Source organism: Balaenoptera borealis (genome assembly GCF_965194805.1).
Source record: "Balaenoptera borealis genome assembly, chromosome: 8".
In the NCBI taxonomy this organism is placed as follows: Eukaryota; Metazoa; Chordata; class Mammalia; order Artiodactyla; family Balaenopteridae; genus Balaenoptera; species Balaenoptera borealis.
Window position 1 is genome coordinate 31,136,491 of NC_138865.1, and position 18,832 is coordinate 31,155,322.

The window sequence follows — 18,832 nt, forward strand, 5'->3', positions numbered from 1 at the left end:
TTTGTATAGCAGCTCGTCTGTACATATCTCTTTTTATCCAAGGCTTCCACAGTGTGCTTACAAATTGTAATGAATTCAACTACATAACATCACTAAAGAAAATGTAAGTTTTACCATCAATGGACTTTTTTTCCAAAGGCTTCTGGCTAACTGAGCGGTCAAGTATGGATGGATAATTTAGTACTCATGGTTTTATTTCTAAGCATCTCACCCTTGCATTTCCTGACATGATCCTACACTGAATTTAATTAAAAAGAAAAAGGAGCTCTCGCCTTAAGAAGAGTAACGGTGTGTCCCTGGGAAGTGGTGGGGGCCTTGGAGCAGAGCGCCTGGCCTCCTGCCCTTCTGGGCATCCTGGATTCCCCACTGTTCTCTACATGTCAGAGGGAGATGCAGCTATTCTGAGTGGCCTCAACAATGATCTGGAATCATATCTGTTCTGAATAACTCAGGGGGCCTCTGAAAGATGCACAATGATGCTTTTATAGAATTAGACCAGATCTCAGAGCTGCATCTCTCATAAACATGAAGATTTCACGGGAGATGCACAAATAAACTTGGTCATACATTTTATTCAGTCATGCATGAGGTATTTAGTACATGTTCGGATGGTTTATAGGCTTGCTGGGCAATTTGTATTTTATTTCTAAGGTGAGAAATGAGCAAAATCATCTTATAGTCTTGTCAATACAGAACTTCAAACACATAAGAACTGCAAAGCCTGAGATCAACTCAGATCTGAATGCCTCGCTACTGTGTGTTTCTTTAAAACTTGGTCAGGAGTGTCTATGAGAGAAGCAAAACAAAACACACAGTAGCAATGGATTTTTGTTTATTTTATGCAGAAAGAGCTGCAGTGATGAATGTTAATTGCCAAGGGCATTGAAAGTTGTCCCTCGGGACACTGCACACAGAACTTAAGGGAGTCACATGTGAACAGTCACACTGTGCTTTTTTTCTTTAATATCACTGGCATTTAATTTGAATCACAAATTAACAAGTATACACTTATTTTTTATTTAATTTTATATTGTCTGTTTACAAAACCATTATAGGGTATGTCTGCATTTAGTACAGGAATCTGTTTTACAATTAGTCAGCTCTGTGTGATTTTTTTCATTATGGATACACTTTTTGGAAAACTACCTGTTGTCTCCTGCTCAGGCTGCTAGCAGACTGCAGGAAGCACAGCAGAAAGGGAATCAGAGGTTACCTAGACAGGTCCAGAGGGAGGATTTCTGCATTTTTTACATCCTGATAGCCAGAAATGGTATATGTAGATAGTTGGAATTGCTCCTTAAGAAATCAGAGCTGGAGCAAATGCTTAAATTTCCCTCAGCAATGTAGGCAGGGTTGTGACAAAAACACCAATATATAAATCCCAGAGATCTCTGAGTGGGATGGTCAGGGAGCATCCCCAGGGCCTGCCGCCCTATGGCCCCTTTTTCCTGGGAACATCTGTTACTCCTGCTTATCTCACCCTCTCCCCACTCACCCAGCCCCGCCTGGAATCTGGAATGAGTTTTCTGTGAATTAAGATGCATTTAAGTGAGGAAAGAAATACACAGAGCTTGATGAGCTCCCATTTGAGACAATGTAATGAAGATCTTGGAGGGAAACTTCCCGTGGTTACAATTTCAATTTAGCCATTTACTTGCTTGACATTTAGATGCCCTGGAGATAGGTTAGTCTGTTCACTTCAAATTATCCCACTTGACTTTGTTCCCTTTGGTATCTTTCTGCTCTGGACCTTGTTCCAACTTGAAGAAGGCATGAGCTATTCTCCTTTTCAACTCTGGGTAATTTCTACCTCTGGGTAATTTCCCCCTCTGCACAAAGCTGACACTCATTATGACAGTGCATGCCCCGTGGCCACCAGGGGCAGGGGTCATTTTCATCTTGATCAGTGACCAGAATAATTAAGGCCCTAGCTGAGAGTTTCCTGTTCAGCCTTTCCTCTCCCCAAAGACACAAGTCACTGCCTGTGTCTGAGCCAACGAAAGGGGGGGGGAAACAACCACACAGGGATAACTAGAGACAGAAACCTTCCAATATATCTGCCAGTATATCAATATAAAAGACAGTCTGGTATTGATAAGCAAACAATACTGAATAACTGACAAATCGCAGGGATATGTTCTTAGAAGGGGTAGAGAATGAAAAGGGAGCTAAGCTTTAATAAAATACCCTCACCCGAACCTAAAATGATTGTTTTTTGCTTGTCTGCAAAGCAGAGACTGTAACACCCGTCCCACTTGCCGGATGCATGGAGGAGTTGTGAGGTAGCACTTAGAGCATCTGGGAGGGTCCTGAACACATCACATGCTTGTGACAAGTTTTGGCTTTCCTCATTTTCTCTCCTTTATCTAGTATAAAGTGGCAGGTAACGGGCCATTCAGTAATGAAAAGACTGCAATGCCCCACACTCTGGATGTCACCCCTCTTTCACCATGACTGTCTCCCGTCTTGCGATCGTGTATGGGAGAGAAAGTATTGTGCTAGATGCTCTAACACAGCTTCTTGTTGAATTCTCATTGCAGCCCTAAAGCATACCTATCACACTTTGCTGGGAGGGATGTTTTGTGTTCAGTGTCCTAAGCTGTGGAACCTTGTTCTGTGCAAGTCAGACCCTCTGGACATGTTTTCCTTTGTATGAATTGTGACACTTTATTCAACTAAGGGGCTGAGGCAGGAGACAGGACGGTGACAATGGAAAAAGACAATCTGTGGTGTGGTCAGGGGAAGAGCTGGGTGGGAGGGCAAGTGCCTTTCTTGTGGGTTCAGCGCTGGTGACTCCAAAACAGTAATTGCAAATCCCTGGGCTCTGTTTCAGGGGGTGTTGGTTCCCAGGGGGAATTTACTGAAGCTTTGCAACATTGAATAATGCAGGCTGATCAGTTTCAGAACCACTGCTCTGCAGCTAAGAGCTGGTGGGGCGGCTGTGCTCAAGCGTACCCACTTTAATGTTGTTTCAGTGTATTTTGTTTTGTTTTCCATTACAGAACAGTATCTCCCTTACCCGTCAGTAAAACTGTTCGGGGCTCCCTAACAGTCCTCAGGTTATGTTTGTGCATTTCCCACTTTTTCCAGTCATTAGAAAAAAGGGCATCTACCCCGGTGGACTGCGTGCATGGGCGAATGCACAGTAATTCAACATCATCACCCTACAGGGGTCTGGGGATTACGCCGTGGCTGTGTTACCCAGCTGAAATGAATTGCTTTGCAGCACAGGGAATTCTGCAGTTTCATTACTTTATCAGAATACCTACTTAATCAGATAGCTTAATTTGCATACCAGTAGCACCTTCTCACCACAGGTAAGGAATATGAAATGTTCAAGGTTGATTACCTGCAGATGGTGAAGAGTGGTTGACAGAGACGTGGCTGCATCTGTGGGAGAGGCTGGTCCCAGGGCAGATGCTGGAAGCATGCTGACGCTTTTTACTCTGTTGCATTTCTGTCCATGTGGTACCCGTGTTGATGATACTTCCCGCTTCAAGAGAGATTAAAGATGACAGAGAAAGATTGTGAAATGCAAAAAGAAGAAGTATCTTCAGTACATTCTTTACAACCTTGGTACTAAGAATACAGGACATTTAGCAGTTTCTCAGAGATTGAAACTGATTCATATAAAACTTCAAATGTAGAACCTTTAAGTTAAAGTGATCAGCTAAAAGCCAACACCTAATTTCTGCCTTCTTTTGGCAATTATTATAAAATTACAGGCAGTTGCAGAGTAATGTTACTTGGGACTGTTAGTTAACCCTCAGCTAGAACCCAGAAGGACTTATCATTCATCAAACATTAGATGGGACCTTTGCACAAATCAGTAGAAGTAGCAGGGAGGTGTTGGGTGGTGATCAATCTTGTTATTAAAGACAAAGAAAGACTGAAAACTATCACAGGTTGGAAGACACTAAGGAGACAAGGTGACTAGATGCAATGTGGGGTTCTGGAACAGAAAAAGGGAGTTAGTTAGTGGAAAAACTGGAGACATCAAAAGAAAGTTTGTCATTTTGTTACCATTGTACCAGTGTTAATAGCTTAGTTTTGATCAAAATACCATGGTGATGTCAGATATTAACATTAGGACACACTGAGTAAAAAGTAGACAGGAACTCCCTATCCCATCTTTGCAACTCGTTTGTAAATCTGAAATTATTTCAAAATAAAAAGTTTAATAATGCATTACAGAACAGCCAGAGTTGTGGCATGTTTAAGATGTGGATCAAAGGAAAAGACATTGTGCTTGTGGTTGAGAGGAAATTTTGGAATTTTGGAATAAAGATTGCAGGAAATGAGGAAATCTTAGAAAGAATTTGAGTTTTAAAGAATTTGTAAGCTTTCAATTTTGCTAAGGGTTATACACGTAGTGCCGTTAGCAGAGGACATAGTGAAGCAACAGATGTGCCCACTTGCTAGTTTCACCTCCACACCCTGATGTAAGCGCTCCACTTCCATTTTCCTTTGAGCTGTCTTGTAACCATGTCACACACCTCCTGACATGTACTTGGTCGTAACAGCTTTTGTAAACAGGACATGGATGTTAATAATAGCCCCTAATAAAAAAGATAATAAATGTTGTCTAAAGTGTCAGACCTTATTATGAGAGCCTCCAATTAGATGTCAGGACAATGGGGAAAATTGTTTTTAAAGCTAGTTTTTTTGTGTTAAGGACTGTTTACATGACACTGTGTTTTCTAGACATGGATAATTAGCAAAATATCAGTTCCAGAATGCATTTCAAACCTGTTTCCCAATTTTTATATTGCATAATAATTTAAATTCAGAAAATTTAATATGACATCTAAATCCAAATTCAAAACTCATGTTTCTGTTAAACTAGAAGAACAAAATATATCAATAATACATTCACAGGTATCCCTAATTCTTCGGTGTCTCACAGGCACTGGAGAAAACAAAGCACAGTAATTTCCACTCTGCGCCTATTGTCTTGAATACCTGAGAAACTCCTCCCCATTCACTTCCTCTGGGTTCTCGCTCACCCTCCTTGCTGACTTTTTAGAACTCTCCCTCCCTGCACAGAAATCACTTTCACATCCACCCCTCCCATATTGCATTTCAAATTGTTCTTTGAAATGTCTGCTTCTCTTATGAGTCTGTAAGCACCATGAGTGTAGGGCTATGCCATAGCCCTCTTTGTTATCCCAACATTCAACATTGTACTTCCTCATGCTGGGAATCCACAATTAAGGTTTTCTAGCTTTATTTTCTAACAAAGGAAAGTTTGTTATTTTCCAACAGAGGAAAGTTTGCCCTTTGTTTATGTCCAACAAAGGGCAAGTCATGCATTGAAGCCAGTAACGACACTAGTTCCAAGCACTGATGTAATGGCATGGTGTTTAGTTGTCCACCTATTACATTAAGCAATTTCACTTAGCGGGACACCCCAATACCAGAGAGTCAGGGGTTATGAACTAAGAAACAAAACAATTAATATAGGCTTCATCCATTTACATTTAACCTGTGTTTTTATTTTGTGTTTGTGTGTGTGTATGTGAGTGTGTTTGTATAATTCTGGGGCATTATATAATGCAGAATTTGAAACTATGATTTTCATAAATCTTATTTATGACCCCATTCTTACAGGTTAATATAGATTTCAAAGATTTCTCTGTCTTTACCGGTTTTCTTCTTTTTATTCCCACAAAAAGGAGCTGGTGGCTGGTCTCCCCTGGTGTCAAATAAATACCAGTGGCTGCAGATTGACCTTGGAGAAAGAATGGAGGTCACAGCTGTGGCCACCCAGGGAGGACACGGGAGCTCCGACTGGGTGACCAGCTACCTCCTGATGTTCAGCGATGGCGGGAGGAACTGGAAGCAATATCGACGAGAGGAAAGCATCTGGGTATGTGCTTTATTGAAAAGCAGTCTGTCGGAGTATGAATTATGCCAGTTACTGCATGTTGCTGCCCATCTGTCAGATCAAGTATAGAACCAGAGCCTCCTAAGTTACTTGAAAGTGTTTCCACTGAATGTAAGCCACATGTGACGTTCCAGAAGACACCGTCCATGGCTAATTTATGAAATAAGTAAAACAATTTTATAATGTAGCGAAATATTGAAAATGTCTTCCCATTCTTCCTTTAAATAGTGTGAAGTCTAAGGAATAAATAAGTCACATACGACTGATTTTATTTTTGTTTGATAACAAACACAATAGTTTATATTGCCTCAGCATTTTTAAATAAAGCGAATTCATTTTCTCTGTGCCCTCTGATAAACTGAAATTCCTGAAAGACCCTGAACACGTAAAAATAGATGTAATGGAGAGTCTCTCTGTGGAGGACTTGTTGAGGGATATGTTGAGTTCCTGCTCCAACAGGAACTTGGGCACCATGTGGCCCCTTGTAATTTATGGACGATAGATCCCTAGGATTCTTTGGAATCATAACTATTTTACATCAGTGACATAGTTCCTACTTCTGATTACATATCCATGCTTCTTTTAGAAGAATTAAATTTTGTTTGCTTAACTTTTTGAATATTAAAATTTATGTAATTTATTCTTTATTTAGCATTTCATATCTTTAAATCACAGTCTGCTCTGAATGAGAAGCTCTAAAAGTAGAGTGTTGTAAAGGTCTGCAGCAGGTTTGCAATTGGCTGATGGGGTGTGGCCTGAAGAAGATTCATCAGGTGGAGAAGAAATTACTTTTTCCTTCTTCTTAAAAATATAATTTAGATGGTTGCCAAGAGCCAGGGGAAGGGAGTAATGGACTGTAAGTGTTTTAATGGAGACAAAGTTTCAGTTTGAGAAGATGAAAATGTTCTTGAGATGGAAGGTGGTGATGTTTGCACAACAATGTGAATGTTAATGTCCAGAACTGTACACTTAAAAGTGGCTAAAATGCTAAACTTTTTGTTATGTATATCTTACCACAATAAAAAATACACAGTGTATCTTCCATTTAATTTAGGCTAAGAATGTTGTATAACTTAAGAAATTTTTTTTCTTAATTGTCAGAGTTAGAAGACAATTGTCAGCTAAAAAGCCGTTATGTCTTAGCACATAGCTTATCTATAAAACTAACAGGCAACACAATGATAATATTCGTTGTGTAACAAACGGCCCTCATTTGAATTTCCTTAGAACTCTGTAACTTATTATAACTTAATAGGTTGTGGTCTACTTAATTTCTTATCCCTGGAGCTTTTATTAGTTAGTCAATAAATGTTGATGCAAATTGAATCAAGAAAAACTAGTTAGTTGTCTAATACTAGATAAAACAACAAAGTGGGAAGGGCTATGTGAGTGTTTTTAGGGCTGGCTGACCTAAGGTTTCCAAACAAGTAATTGCCATGTGTATGATCCGAAGCAGATATTAATGTTGTGCTTATTCTAAGAACACCAAGTCCAAAGCAGGGTTAAGGTCAATATTGCTTAAGTGAGTTAAAGCTTAATGAAACATCTACTTACATAGAGAACTTTTGTTCAAACTTAAATATTATTTTTCAAAATTAGTTAACTAATAGTTAATGCCTACTTATTCTTCATTGTATTAATTAAGGTTCATATTTTCGCCCCGCTCCAATCCCATTTGATTGAGCAACTCTAACAGTTCTTGTTTTTAGTTAAGCAGGTTGGAGAGGAATCATATGTAAGCATCACCCTCTGCTGATTTCTTTAAAGGTCAGGCACCCTTGGGGAAGTAGGGTCAAGAATATAGTGGCATTATTAACCCTAGATCATGCAGGTGAGGACAGAAGTGGACCCCTCAATCCTATCCATCCTATCACACAATAAACATGGGTAAAGTGGCCTGCCTTACACTCCTGCTGAGCTTGCATCCCTCCCTGTGTCCCCAGCACTTCATGGTGCCTGGGGCCGAGCACGTTGGTAAATGTTTGCTGAATTAAAACGAATGAGTGGAAGATCCTCACATCTTCTGCGTGCACCACCGTGGGTTAAGTGAATTCATCTCCTAATCTGGGCCCGACTATACACAACTGGCATTGACAGCAGTAAATCACACTAGTGGATGATTCTGACATTATCCTCACAGTTTCTTTAAAAAGATTGGGCTGGTTTGGCTGCTTTCCAGACCTCTCACAAAATGTCAGCTGCTCTTAAAAATCAACCATACACCTTACCAGAGGTTCTACCCCTTCTTCACGTGGTTGTTTTAGATATGAATTGCTGATGTTAACTTGAGAATGAATTTAAGATTTTAAAAAATGTCCTTGAGATATTATACTCTTCATTAGTGAAAGTAATATGTTTATTCATGGTGCCATTTACTTAATTTCCTATCACTGCTTTAACACATTTTCATGGATTTAGTGACCTAATACAAGACAGAGTTATTATGTCATAGTTCTGTAGGTCTAAAGTACAGTAGACCTGGCTGGGTTCTCTGCTTAAGGCATTTTTCCTGGAGGCTCTGGGGAAGACTTGTCCTTCAAGGTGTCTGGAGATTCCCAGAACCTTCCCCAGGTTCCATGATTTGCTGGGAGGATTCACAGGACCAGTGTGTAGTCATACAGCTATGATTTAGCACAGTGAAAGGACACAGAGCAAAATGAGCAAAGGAAGAGGGTGCTTGGGGTGAAGCGCAGAGGAAATCAGGTCCAGGTTTCTACAGTCCTCTCCCAGGGAAGTCATACGGGACTAGCTTAATCGCCCAGCAGTGAGTTATAGAAACCCACATGGAATATTACCAACCAGCTGAGCTCATGTACTGGGGGCTGGTCATGTAGGCACCCTCTGCCTTGCATGTAACAAAATCCCAGACTCCCAGAAGGAAGGCAGGTATTAGTATGAACCACACTGTTTGAACAAACATTAGGCACAGTAAGCCACCTTTATCATTAGAGTCTTGGGAATGGGCCAGCCTTGCAAGCAGGCCTTTCAGAGGGCAGCAGTAAGGACTGCCCTCCTGATGCTTCTGCATACACACTCACTCACTTCCTTGTGGGTGTAGGACTGAGACACTGATCTCCTGTAGGTTGCCAGCTGGGGGCTGGTCTTTGCTTCTAGAGGTTTCCCACATCCCTTATGCTTTCTGTGTGGCCTGTTCTTGCAGCAGCGGGTCAAGTCCCTTTTGTCTTTAAATCGCTCTTTGTTCTTGTTCTCCTTCTGCTGCACCTCTCTGATTTCCTCTTCTTCTAGCTGGAGAAAGTCCTCTACTTTAAGGGCTCCTGTGGTTAGACTGGATCGACTTGGGTAATCCAGGACAGTCTTCCTAACCATAATCCCATCTGCAGAGTCCCTTTTGCCATGCAAAGTAACATATTCACAGTTCCTTTCTTTAGGGCCTGGACATCTTTGAGGCCTTTCTGCCCACCCCACTGTATTTATACATCTCTGATTTTTTTTTCTTTCTGCATTTGGTATCCTTTCCTAGCAAACACATTTCTCATTGGATCTGAAGATGTTTTCCAGAGTCATATGAAGTCATGTTGCAGGGGTATCTGAGCACCTGCTCGCAGTTGGTGTGTCACAGGTGTCCCCCCTGAGAGGCTGCTGCCCCGCCATCACTAGTGTAGCTCTCACCCACAGCAGCGTCCCCAGCTTGTGGCCTCACTGATGTAACCTTGACCCCCAGCAGCAAGAAAGACTGTGTATTGGCTTTCTTCTCAGGAAGCCTCCTTCTACTTTTATAAGAAAGTCCAAATCAAGCACTCCTTCTCTGGCCTTAAAAGTTTTGTGGATGTTCTCCCTGTCATAATTATTTTAAGTGACTTTTCTTGTTCTTCTGGGTCTATCTGCTGTCTGTGCTAACTCTGTCCGCTAATACATGTTAACTCTTTCCAAATTCCGAAAACTCTCAGAAAAAGGTCAATCCTAACTCCTTACTGAAAATGGACATGAGATGATAATAAGACAGAAGATCTTTACTTATGTTACTTTGGGCAAGTTGTCCATATGCTTTGCCACATGTTTGCCATGGAATATTAATTAATATGTGACATGCAAGGTATACCTCTCTAAATTCTCAAAATTATGAAATTGAGACATGGCTGGCCACCAAGTCTTTGACTAAGGGATTTGAGGACTGCAGGTCCAGTTACTGAAGGTTAGTTATCCAAATTGACTTTCTTAAAAAAAGAAATTATGTTCTTCACTGGTGATATGTTCCACTTTAATATTTTTTCTTAATGAGTGACTGCTTCCATGGCTGAACTGGATTTCTATGTGAAAATAACCAAAAAAATTAAACAAATACTCAGATCTGTGAAATACATTCCAAAAGGGTTTTATTTAAATGGAAATAAAGGCATGTGTCTTACATGACAGAAAAGGCATCACCATCTCTCACCAAGGGATGCACTACATCTCAGGACATACAAACTCTTTTGATGTGCAGAGTAAATGTCCTCACTTGAAATGTAGTGGAAGAAGTATCACTGTTTGAACAAGTTTAGAAGGGGTGCATTTCCTATACGATGTGAACAATCATGGTTTATATCGGTCATTTAGTAAACCAGGTGGCTTGACCAAGCTTGGTGCTAAACGTCCATAGGACTTAGAAGATGAGTTTGCAGCTTCAGCCCAACTAAATCAGGAAGTGGCCAGAGTCTTAGGACGCTGAGGATCATAGACCAGCAGTGCAGTGAGCAGTGCAGCAGATCGGTGGTCACTGACAGAGCTCACTAATGTTGAGTTTCTACTGTTTCCCTGAGAATATGTCAGCCAACACTTACATCAATCTACTGTGACTCTGAGATTCATTACAAGAATTTTGTGGGGCAGCCCTTGCGAACCAGGATTCTTACCTGCAAGCTAATGTGAGCTCTGAGCTCCCTGGGGGCCTCTGGACCAGGCTGGGGAGAGGTGTGGGCGCCAACCACTGTCCTGCTCTGAGTCTGGGTCTGTGAGCATCCCTGGTGGGCAGGAGAGGTCTGTGAGTGGGCAGCCTAGAGCGCTGGCAGTATTCTAGAGGGGTGTTGGGGCAGCTCCATCACCACCCTCCTGGGCACCTATTTGGTCTTCTTGGGACCCTCTAGCAAGCCTTGTCCTTCCCAGACCACCTGCCTGCCCTGACTCTGTCTCTTCTCCCTCGCCGTTCCAGTTGTTTGGGAACAATGGGCTGACTCAATGAGAGCCAGGCCAATACCCACCTCTCCTCTTGGGAGACCGTGCCTAATGGTGTCCACTGCAATGGTGTCCTCTGTTGAGGCTTATCTGGCCCAGGGACCACTGGGTCCCTATTGGCCATGGGGACCTTTCCTCCTGCAATTCCTGGGTGTTTTTTCTTCTATTTTATCAATACTTTGTCTTCATTCTCATCTCCTTACTATTTCTCCCTCTTCTCCTCTATCCTTCTATTCTTTCCTTATCTATTTTTTTCACCTATCATTAAATACTTTTCTCCTTATTTCTCTCTTCTCTCTCCATTTTTCCCTATATCCCTCTTCTATCTGTATTGTTACAAATTCTAGAAAATCCACTTGAATCAGTCTAGGTAGTTTGGGAATCCGACCACACGGAGAAGGGGAGGGTTTAGCTGGGTCTCTGGAATGGCTGTAACTAAGAGGCAGCCCTGCCCTGTGCCTTGTGTGGATTAGCTTCTGGCATTCATTTTCCTATATTGGTTCAAAAATCTGAGGAAATGCTCGGACTTACTTGGCTCTGGCTGAGGGGAGTCTCAGATCTCACCACCTGTGAAGAGCTGATCTGATCAGGACGGCTCCCAGGCCACCCTACACTTAGCACTGAAGCCCCTGGATTGGGGGGTGGGGCCATGTAAAGACTTGATGTCCACCCTAATGGGGGCACTTAGAAGGGAGGGATGCTGGGAGGGCCATATTATCAAATTTCCTGTTCTTTGTCTCTCTCTCTCTCTCTTTCACTCTCTCTCCATGACCTTTTGCTTTCTTTTCTATTTCTCTGCTTTCCTCTTCTTATACATCTTACCTTTCTACTCCTCGCCTTCCTTTTTTCTCTATGAATTAAAGGACCTAGATTGCTATGAGTCCTGCTACTCAACATGTAACCTACGGACCAGCAGCATCACCCGGGATCTTGATACAAATATGGAATCTCAGCCCCCACCCCAACCTATTGAATAGAATCTGCATTTTAACAAGATGAGCAGGGGATTCCAGTACAAGCTAGATTGTGAGAAGCACTGACTGGGATGAACCAAGTCCCATCTGTGGCGGAAATTGTTTTGCCCCTTAACTATCCTCCAGCTGCCTGGATCAGAGGAGACTGTGCCGCCTGCTCTAGGATGCAGCTTATCCCACGCACGTGTTAGCCTGAACAGGTGATGCTCTCTGTAACAGGGCCTCAGGAACCTTGCTCCAGTGCCCTCTGACTGCAAGACACCCTCTTTCTCCCTGATAGTCACCAACCTAGGGGGGCGGAGCCCAGGTATTTTCTCATTGTTATCAGTGAATAACAATCAAGTGGTTAAAGTTAGTCCTATCTTTGAGAACTATAATATTTCCTGAATCGCTATACTCTGCATTCATTAGGAGTTTATTCTTCATATTAAAAATTCATCAGAACTCTAATTCAGAAGTTGTATCCTTTACGAATTTAAGATGGAAATTGTTATTCAAAATGCATTGAATTAAACTTAGAATTTAAGTGCATTTTTCTTCCTATGCAGGCCCTTTGTGTGAAAAAGGCATTCTTCTAGGAGAGGACTGGCAAAATATATTTGAGAAAAATAAGAAAAGAAATTACTTGAAATAAACATAAGTTCTAGTATAAATAATTCTATTTAATAGATTTCTTTCGCCTTGAAAAAATAGGTAGCAGTAGGTCCTTAAATGAATATAAAATAGACATAGCAAATCGTTTGAACCTTTGTTCTTCTCTAGATCATTTCCAACCTAGAACACCAAGTAGACTAATTAATAAGACTAATTAATATTGTATTGAAAGATTCACAACAATCTCACAGTGCTCTAAGAGAGCAACAAAGGTGACCCCAAATTTGCAGGGCAGAAAAAAGACACGGAAATACTGGAAGCATGGGGGTTGGGAAGGGGACTGTTTGTTATACCTGCACCACTTCATTTATTTAAGAGAAAGAGCTGATGCACATATGGCAAAATATTTACCTTGTTAAAATAAATCTAGATTATCAGTACATGCATATCTGTTTTGGGGGGATGTTTGAAATATTGCATAATCAAATTACTAAAGAATATTGGATTCAGGTTTAAAAGAATTACGTTTACTTGGTATAAATAGAAAGATCATATGACTGTGTAGTTTCAGAATAAAGAGGGATAAGAACAGTGTCAAATCATAATAAGAAAAACTGGACTCAGAGATAAGGAGGGTTTGTATGTAAGGAAGCAGACACTCTGCTAAGTGTGAAGCTCTATGGGTAGAAGGAGCGGAAATTCTCTTGACAGAGATTCCTGCTAATTCAGTCATTTAAATATATGTTGGTTTATTTCAGGTCTAGGTTAATACATTTATTGCTAATGAGTTGATGACTCAACAGAGCCAAGCCCCACATCAGGTAGGAGGTTGCAAAGAAGGGTCCATCCTACCACATCAGGTAGGAGGTTGCAAAGAAGGGTCTGCAGAGTGTGCCTTGGCTGTCTGAGGCTTGTGCCAGCTCCAGGCTTGCCGATTTCAAGTTTGGCTCTGAGACTGGGTGGTTTTGGGCAGAATAGGAGCAGCATTTCAATGATTCTGTATCGATCTCTTCCATGTACTTGGCCTTGTCAGGGACACGGCCCTCTCCTTCCTAACCATTCACCTCATTACGTCAAGCGCATTGATCCCCGAGGCAGTGACTTTGTACCATGGACAGTCTTGTTGATTGCACTTACCATTGTGGACCACAGTTGAATTTTCTGTACATGTCTCCCCCTTCTGGGCTCTGAGAGCCATTAGGTCAGGGATTAATCTCCTCAGAGGGCCAGGCCTATAACAGATTCTCAATAAGGAGTTGTTAGATTGAGTTAAGGAAAAGTTGCTGTTCTCAAACAGACCTCAACCCAGATGGTTAGTTAAGTTAAAACTTAGCCAACTGTGTGATGCTGCTTGTGTGATGGGAGCCTTTTGGTGCCAAGCCTAAGTGTAACAAGAGGCTTAACACTTCTTCCCCACAAAGTTGTACAAGGACGATGCCCTACTGAACCTGAGAGAGAGGTGGTTCCATTTGCCCTTCATTGCAGGTCTCAGTGACAATAGAGATAAAAGCTGGATTTGGTCTGTCGAAAACTCTCAGAGCAGCTGAAAAGGTTGAGGCAGAGAAGTGAATGAGACACCTGAGCTGCTACCACAAAGTAGCCGATGGGTCCCTGGAAACCCAGGATCCAGTAACAACTGCCTCTTGCCAGGGCCAGCTGCATTCGGTGGGTGTAGAGCGTCCTTCCTTCCATTTGTCGATTACAATCCTTCCCAACTTGAAAACCTTCACTCAAATCCCTTTTACTCTGTACTAAAATTGTGTAGACACGCCCTTCTTTTTCTACTCCTAGGATTGTTCATTTTTATTTCTCAAGTATTACTTTTCTTTTGCCATATTTATTCACCTCGTGCTTATTTCACATCAATTCTGGCATCAGGGACTACAGCTTGTTTATCCCGATATCCTTTGTACCTACTTTATTGCTTTGCAAAAGTAACGATTTTGCTCATTTGAATTGCCAGGTGTTATCAGGTTGGGAGCGAGGGGTGTGGTGGTGAGTAGAATTTTAAATATGCAGCAGGATAAATAGCAACTCTTGAGACATCTTACAAATTACAGTTTTACTTTTCCTGGAATGAAGTAGTTCCAGAAGTGGTGTTATTAGAGATATATGGAAATTAGGATATATTTTATGAAAAAGGTAAATCTTAAACAGTAATATGAACAGAGTATGGCAGAGTTGTGGGGGAAATAGCTTTAGATGTAGACTTTTTTATTCATTTGGGAGATGGCAAAAGTATTGTTTTTGATCAAGAAAAGTAAATGATGGAAAAAGTGAATTTTTACCAAAAAAGGTGCTCCGGCAGCAGACTCATTGAAAGGAAGTGCTGCAGAGCCAAGTTTTGGGAAGGTGGAAGGCAGGAGAGCCCAGGGAGCATCTCACCAGGGTTTCATGGAAATTCTTCCTCGTGACTGCAGTTCTGGCAGCTTAGCCTCATAGGATGTTGTACTAATAGTGGGTCTCATAGGGAACGACAGTCAAAGTCTACAAATTCTACAATTTGCACACATAATGTAAATGTACAGAAGGCACAGATATGGTATGTACTTCAGGCTATTCATGGGTGATTTCCTGGGTCTGTTGTTTTGACATAAAAGACTCAAGTGGTTTGGTACCAAACTAATTGGGATCTTGCGAAAATGGCCCCCAGCAGAGGTGGAGTGTTTGGAGCACTGCTGTGTTCACAGCCCTTGATAACTCCTGTGGTTTCTGCACTCTGCAGTCCTATGCCACTTAACACTTAGAACAATTTTCTGCCTTTGATGCAGACCACATTTTATATATTTGTATAGACAAAAGCAATGATGAAAGTTTAAAATTTTGCAAAACAGGAAGACAGGCTTTGAGTACTTTTTTTAATATTAATATCACAGTCTCAAAACTCTGAGATGTTGAGAATTTCTGATCAGCAAACCTCAAACTTTCAGAGTGGCTAAGATTAGGGCAGCAGTTGAGAAGCTGGATGCTGTTCAAGCATGTTTAAGGGTCTCAGAGAGAAATATTGGTTTAGACCAGGGGCCAGCCAACTTTCTCTATAAAGGGACAGATAATAAATAGTTTTGGTTTTGTAGACCATGCAGTCTCTGTTGTGACTGCTCAACTCTGCTGTTGTGTGAAAGTAGCCAGAAGCAATATGTAAATGAACGAGTGTGGCAGTGTTCCAATAAAACTTTATTTAAAAAGCCACACAGCCAGCTGGTTCCGGGTTTAGGTTGCCTACCCCTGGTCTAGTCCACTTTGTATCTATTTAAGGTATGATGTATGGATTCAGTATGAAGAAATGAAAATTACAACATCAGTGTGACACAATGTAACCTCTCCCACTTGCACTCCACAAAACCTTTGCTAATACTCTCGCTTAGGACAGTCCTTTTCAAACTGTGTCCTAGAAAAACTTTCTTTTCATTTTAAATGTATGCATGTAATTTGATGTCTTTCAGAATAAGATATAGATAGTATACATCTGATCTATGATATTATTACATAGTATTTAGCATAAAACTAAGGTTAAAAAGAGAATCAATTTAAAGAAAACTATTAAACCAATAAGAAGTGTTATACTGAGTACTTAGTGAGTGCCTGACACTGCTTCATGCGCTTTATACATATTTATTAAACACATCCTCACAACAGCCCTCTTATGCCCAGTTTACAGAAAAGGACACTGAGGCATGAAAAGTTCAAGTTCACTATCCTCAAATCACAGAACTAGTTAGTGATGTAACAAGGATTTGAACCCTAGCTGTCTGGCTGCAGGGCCCACACTCAAACCACCTTAGCACAGTACAGAGGATTCATGTTGGAGGTGAATAAAGTGATGGTACAGGATGGGGATCCTCTTCCTCAGGGCATGGGAAGCAAGCACTCTCAGACAGTACTGGTAGGAGCATAAAATGGCATAAGCTGGGGATATGCCCAAAGCATATACCCAAAGCGGGATCTTTTTTTTTTTTTTTTTTTTTTTTTTTTTTTTTTAACATCTTTATTGAAGTATAATTGCCTTACAATAGTGTGTTAGCTTCTGCTTTATAACAAAGTGAATCAGTTATACATATACAATATGTTCCCATTTCTCTTCCCTCTTGCATCTCCCTCCCTCCCACCCTCCCCATCCCACCCCTCTAGGTGGTCACAAAGCACCGAGCTGATCTCCCTGTGCTATGCGGCTGCTTCCCACTAGCTATCTATTTTACATTTGGTAGTGTATATATGTCCATGACACTCTCTTACCCTGTCACATCTCACCCCACCCCCTCCCCCTATCCTCAAGTCCATTCTCTAGTAGGTCTGTGTCTTTATTCCCGTCTTGAAGAGATGTTTGTACACCCATGTTCATCACAGCATTATGCACGTCCTTGGAGGACAATTTCTATAAACTTAAGTGCTCAAAAGCACCCGCTATTTAGAGCGCTGAAGATGACAGCCCAAAAGGAGTAATGCTTTTACGTCCTGTCAATATATCGTCTACACCAAGTAACAATTCCACTTCTAGGAGTTAGTCCCACAGGAACACTCAGAGGTGCACAGAAAGTGCCTGTAAGAAAACTAAGTGCATTGTTTACAGTCAAGATCCAGTTTTCTGTCAATAGGTGAACACAAAGAAATTACGAGACTCCATTTTATGGAATAATATAGTATTATATGGAATTCATTCCTTTGAAAACAATGAGGTTATTTAATTAATTGATCTGTTTATTTATTTGAGGTAACGCTGGTTTAAAACATTATATAAGTTTCATGTGTACAAGATTATCAAATGCATTTATTCATAATGAGATTTAAGAAACATTTTTTTTTTACAGCTAGGAAAAGGGATGTATTTATTGTGCTTCCATTAGAAATTTCCAAGATGAACATATACGTATATGTGCATGTAAATATATATAGACTATTTCTGGAAGCATACAAGATAAATTATTAATAGTATTTCTCATTCTGGGTAAAGATATGCCATGAGTACGCGATGAATGGTATTTTTAAACTACATGCGTATATTGCTGTTCAATTCAATACCAGGTTTTGAAAGGATTAGAGGAAAAAAAGCAAAGGCAATACAAAATAGTTTTTTAATTGTGGTAAAAAAAACATAACATTAAATTTACCATCCTTACCATTTTTAAGTGTACGGTTCAGTGGTGTTAAGTATATTCACGTTGTTGTGGAATAGATCTCTAGATCTTTCTCATCTTGTAAAGCAAACTTAAACCCACTAAACACAAATTTCCCTCCCCATCCCCTCAGCCCTTGGCAACCATCTCTCTACTATCTGTTTCAATGATTTTGACTACCTTAGATACTTCATATTAGTGAAATCATACAGTATTTGTCCTTTCGTGATGGTTTATTTCAAGTAGCATAATGTCCTTGAGTATCCATATTATAGCACAGGACAGAATTTCCTTCTTTTTAGGGCTGCATAATATTCTATTGTATGTATATCCCAGATTTTGTTTATCAGTTGCTATGGTCTGAATGTTTGTATCCCACCAGAATTCATACGTTGAAATCCTAACCCCTTAAGGTGATAGTATTAGTAGGTAGGGGGTTTGGGGAAGTGACTAAGTCTTCCACTAAGAAAGGGCTTAGTGACCCATAAAGAGGCTCCAGAGAGATCCCTACCGGATTCCAACATGAGAGAATGCAACAAAAGTCTGAGACCCAGGGCTTCCCTGGTGGCGCAGTGGATGAGAGTCTGCCTGCCAATGCAGGAGACACGGGTTCGAGCCCTGGTCGGGGAAGATCCCACATGCCGCGGAGCGACTAGGCCCGTGAGCCACAATTGCTGAGCCTGCGTGTCTGGAGCCTGTGCTCCGCAACAAGAGAGGCCACGATAGTGAGAGGCCCGCGCACCGTGATGAAGAGTGGCCCCAATTGCCGCAACTAGAGAAAGCCCTCGCACAGAAACGAAGACCCAACACAGCCATAAATAAATAAATAAATAAAATTAAATTAAAAAAAAAAAAAAAGTCTGAGACCCAGAAGAGGGCCCTCACCCAAACTTACTGGCACCCTGACCTCAGACTGTCAGCCTCTAGAACTGTGAGCAATAAATTTCTATTGTTTGTAAACCACCCAGTCTGTGGTATTTTGTTATATCAACTTGAATGGACTAAGAGATCTATTCGTCCATCTACGGGCAATTGGGTTGTTTGCACCTGTTGGCTATTGCGAATAATGCTGTGATAAACATTGGTATACAAAT

At 41.1% G+C, this 18,832-nt stretch overlaps 1 protein-coding gene across 9 annotated transcripts in view; it reads left to right on the top strand.

The window, feature by feature from the left end:
• Nucleotides 1-18,832, top strand: part of LOC309633750 (contactin-associated protein-like 3) — an 87,043-nt gene that overhangs the window by 35,217 nt on the left and 32,994 nt on the right. For 5 of the 9 annotated variants that reach the window (XM_082403004.1, XM_082403002.1, XM_082403003.1 and 2 more), the window contains exon 3: nucleotides 5,676-5,869. In XM_082403004.1, the coding sequence (XP_082259130.1) occupies nucleotides 5,676-5,869 (194 nt within the window). The other 4 variants (XM_082403006.1, XM_082403008.1, XM_082403009.1 and 1 more) reach the window with 4 other exon arrangements.